Consider the following 4,957-nt stretch of genomic DNA (forward strand, 5'->3'; position numbering starts at 1 on the left):
GTTATTATAAATAGTCTATTTTGTTATTGTTGCATTCATAAAAATAAGAATTAAATCGACATATGGTATTGCCATTTAAGTTTGTGCTCATTTTTCATCAAAATATCAAAACCCACACTGCTCCCCGCCACACAATGGCCACACACTGCAACTCCAGGGGATGGGTTAAATGCAGAGAGTTAATTTTGCTGCTCTGTAGAGTGCAATGACCATAAAACGCTGGGAACTGTGTTTTAAACATTTACTCGCCTTGTGGCGAATGGTGCTCTGGCATTAACTCGCCAAATGAAACATTTGGTCGCATTTGGCAGGTGTTAATTTCGGACCCTGTGTACAACGCATATTCGGAAGTTTGGTCTGATCCATGCCAACCACAATTCGGTGCTGCACCCGCTCCTTGAGAGGGAAACAGATCCTCACTTGCTGTAGAGGGCCTTATAAGCCACTCGCACTCATACGTAAGTGGGACTAAATATGTCCAACCCTCCACGGCTCACACAAACGGAGTGTGTAGGGCAAGGGAGTAGGCGCTGATTGAGAAAGGTCATCTCATAGCCACTCAGCACTATGATTAGCTGCATCTGCTGCCACTAATTACCTCCAAGTCATTCCACCTGGTTCCCTACCTTCACATACCAGCCTCATTCTGCACTTGCTGCCAAACTGCCTTGTCTTGTCTTTTTGTTTGTTCTGGGTTGCTGTTCTTTCTTAAGGCTCAAGTTTTCAAGTCTGATGGTATTAGATAGACAGACTTCCTATTTGAAATTGGGTACATACTTGTAATGTCCTACGTATCCATGTTGGCACCCGTATCTGCCATTTTTATAATTTTTTTGTTTAACACATACATTTTTTAATAATGTTACTAATGATATAGAGCAACTTATAAATGAGGCACCAAAAGTATCTTTCTATTTGGAATTATAAATAGTCTATTTTTTTATTGCTGCGTTCATAACAATAGGAATTAAATAAACATATGGTATTGCCATTTACGTTTGTGCTAATTTTTCATCAAAATATCAAAACCTAACAAAAGCCCTCCTATCCTGTAGCTGCAGATGCACCCACCCATATCGTGTCACCGCAAAATTACAGCCTTGCCAGGACTTAATGTTACAGCATACCAAACGTTGCTAAAAATTCCTTTTTTTCATATTAGAACAACTAACAGCTGCTAACTTAACTGTTCTTGTTTATTATCCACAGGGAGACTCCGGTGGTCCACTTATCTGCAATGGTTGCTTAGAGGGCATTGTCTCCTGGGGTATCAGCTGTGCAAACCCATACTACCCAGGTGTCTACACCAAAGTGAGGAACTATGTGCAGTGGATCAACTTTCATATAAATTCTGACTAAGCAATCAAAGTTGTTTTTAATGAAATCAGCAATGTCTAATGACTCTGCCTTGATGTATATTCATGATTGAATCAATGTATAATATCTTTTCTCTTGTTTTTTTTTTTGTTCTTTTTGTGAATCATGATTATTTGAGAAGACATTTAAGAAGTAGTTTTCAAATTGTCAAAGCAATATCACTTCATTATTATGGGTTGTCCTTTTTAATTAGTTATTTATTTGTTTGGAGATTTCAGATATACTAAAATAAATGTATATTATTGGATCTTGTTTAATTTAGTGAAAGAATGAAATTTACTTTAACAGATTTTAAATAAAGATAAATGGCCGGCATTCAAAAAATGATCTTAACAAATTGTCTTAGGATGAGAATGAATTTGTTTTTAAATAATTACCTTCAAAGAATTTTTTTAAGATGTTATACAGGTATACGGGTTGGAATAAAATATGTATTTGAAAAAGAAATGCTCTTTATATATTCAGTAAAATGTCAAAGTGAGACTGTTAAAAGACAATTTTTATTTTCCTTCCATTAATCAGACTAAACCTTTGCTGCTAAAGGTGAGTTTGGCTCATCAAAAACGTTTCTATTTTTAGAGAGATTCTTCTACTATTTAAACCCGTTCATATATTCCCAAATATTTCTAGTGTTTGTACACCTGTTAAAGCATTATAAAGAAATCAAACATACTTCTTTCTTGTCTAACATGTTAGAGAAATGAACATAAATGATCCTGGACGTCAGGGAGAAAATCGTGGACCTCTACTTGTCAGGTTTATCCTTGCGTACAGTTATAAGGTTATTTGTGCAATGTTCCTTTATTTAAAATAATATCCAAGAATAAAAAACTTAAGATAGACAGATACATTGGCCGGCCATTATTTCTGGCCAATTATTCATTTATTTATTTATTTTTTGTATCACTATAGGGCGATGCATGTATACTTTTGCTGATTCATTAGTGCATTCAAAAGACAGTCTTTTATATCATGCATTCCACAGGTGTCTGTAGGTAGGGGAGGGTGAGCCAACAGTTCTGGACCCTTCCGCTAAAATATCAGGGAAGTTTTGATAAGAAGCCGAAATCCAAAATACACTTTTGTTTTGTGAGCAAGCTGCAAAGAATTTTGTCAAGTTGTAAGCCTTTGTCGGTGGGCTCCATGTGGGGGATCCAATATTCAAAATTTGCTGGGCTTTTTTTAACCCCATTTTCACTACCCTTGAAAAACCGATCCATGCCGAGACCGGTTTGAGCTCGGATCAGTTAACCAGGCCGAGCTCGGTTCTGAAGACCGTTTACACATCACGCAATCTTGGTTCCTCGACTCCTTTCCTCCTAGTGACGATCTGCGGTATTACTGCCAGTATTGAAGGAGGAAATCAAGCAGTTGGTGGTGGTAATGCACCAAAAGTTGTTTGCCAACCTCCATAAAACACAAGAAGAAGAAGAAGGAGGGAATCAAGCAAATCAAAATGGCAGCGCCCGTCACATTCAGAAAGTTATGCTTGATTATTGCTGTACTTCGGTGTTTACAGAGGGTCAGGCGAAGACGGCAACCTTTCGTGGATGTTTATATTTGTTCTTCTTCTTCTTCTTGATGGTTGGCAAGCAACTTCCGGAGAGGCATTACCGCCAACTAGAGACTGACATTTTTTCGGGAATCCCACGGGTCACAGGATTCCTGTGGGATGGGAGTCAGTATTAGTAAAGATCACGTGATTGGGACGGTACAGGATTAAACATTATCGGGAGCAGACGGGAGCGGGGGAGCAAACCAATAGTAACTACCGGTAAAAAAAACTAGGATCAATGCAAAATCTAAAATGAAAAAGGAAGAAAGAAAATCCAATACTGGCGCTGCCATTTTGTAGTTTTTTTCCTTGAAGCCTACACTATAATGCGAGTCAAAAAAACTACACAACCCAAAAACCAACAGTGCATCCGCTCTGAGTTTTTCACCCGCGCTCAAAAGAAATTCAGATTCAATGTATTGGCAGAAATCTTATTGAAGACAACAAGAATGGGAGTGAAGCAGGAGAGGGAGTCATTCTGAATGGGATGGGAGTGGGAGTAATTTCACCAGGAGTGGGACGGGACAGGATTTAGAATTCTACACTGATCGGGACAGGACACAATTTTTTTCTGTGGGAGTGGGACGGGACAGGAATGAAAATCAACTCCTGTTTCAGTCTCTACCGCCAACTACTGGAATGGAGTGTGAATCGGGATGTGCAGCCAGACGGAGATGGCGCGTTCTGCTCATGCGCTCGTTATCAGAGAACCATCAAGGGAAAAACCTAGCCGAGCCCACCTCTGGAACTGGTCCGCAGTTAGCGCTGTCCGGTTGTGTCTAGCTCGGTTCAGTTCAGTTTGTTTTCCATTTACACACTATAAGTTATCTCAGTTACTCACCTTTGAATTCAACAACCACAGCCAGCTTGCATTCCATTGCATCCAGCTTACGGCCAGCAGCCTAATTATTGCCCATATTGCAACTAACATACTCTGTAATTGTAGATACATCAGGTATCCAAACAGAAGAAATCAGAGTATCATAAATCCAAACATGTATATGTCTTCAATGTCCTCTACTGACAGCATTGTAAAACACACCATTCTCCAATCTCTTCAGAAGTCTAGGGTGTATGTCCCAGCAGGACAGGACGAGTCCCCTTTACCCCCTCAGAAAATGTTATCAATTACAATTGAGAGACCATCTGACCAGATCCTCTAAAACCTGCAGGACAGCGGCCCTCAAAGACCGACTTTAGGGATGCCTGTTGTAGAGTCTCACAGCTGCTGGAGGAAGTATCTGTGATAACACATTTTCACATTTTTCACCCTTACTTGAGTAATTTCTTGAATGGCAACTTTTTACTTTTAATTGAGTAAAAATATAAAGTACTCTGACTTTTACATGAGCACAATTCTGGGGTAATCTACCCGCCTCTGGGAAAAATAAAAGCTGTCATATGTGGACGCACTGTATATACTGTATTTATCCCATGCACCATTTTCTTTATTTAGCACATTCTTCTCCTCCGACTATTTGAGCTTATGTAAATAGTAGATTTCTCCACTGTGAGATCAATAAAGTCAATCAGCCAGAGGTGTCAAGTAACGAAGAACAAATACTTCATACTGTACTTAAGTACACTTTTTAGGTATCTATACTTTACTCCATTACCGATTTTTCCTCCTACTTCTGACTTCTACTCATTACATTTTCACACAAGTATCTGTACTTTCTATTCCTTAAATTTTTTAAACAAACATTACTCATTACTCCTGGTTTCACTTTTATGTTTTTAAATATATTTATTTCTCGTCATGTGCGCCATCCAATGCAGATCATTGGTGCCATCCACATATAGTGAACACTTGTGTAATTGGATGAGTCATATAACGCAAACACTCATTGGTTAGCTATTCCTCAAATTTGTGCTGACGCTAAAGGAAATCATTAGAAGCAAGCAGGTATTCTTCAGACTGAAAAATCGAATTGTCTATATGCCATGCTACAATGTTGGAGTCAGAAAAAGATGTCGAAATGTCTGAAAGGTCGGACACAGGCAAGAGCGTATGGAGACGGAGAC

General features: G+C 38.9%; 1 protein-coding gene across 1 annotated transcript in view; it reads left to right on the top strand.

The window, feature by feature from the left end:
• The window catches only part of LOC107095068 (trypsin I-P1-like), a 6,950-nt gene extending 5,177 nt beyond the window's left edge, over positions 1-1,773 (top strand). Inside the window, exon 6 of the mRNA XM_015391039.1 lies at positions 1,210-1,773. Coding sequence (XP_015246525.1) covers positions 1,210-1,359 — 150 coding nt within the window. The 3' untranslated portion in view covers positions 1,360-1,773. The remainder of the gene's footprint in view (positions 1-1,209) is intronic.
• Positions 1,774-4,957: the final 3,184 nt, after the last annotated feature.

Source organism: Cyprinodon variegatus, unplaced genomic scaffold, assembly GCF_000732505.1.
Source record: "Cyprinodon variegatus isolate N-32 unplaced genomic scaffold, C_variegatus-1.0 Scaffold522, whole genome shotgun sequence".
NCBI classification, from domain to species: Eukaryota; Metazoa; Chordata; class Actinopteri; order Cyprinodontiformes; family Cyprinodontidae; genus Cyprinodon; species Cyprinodon variegatus.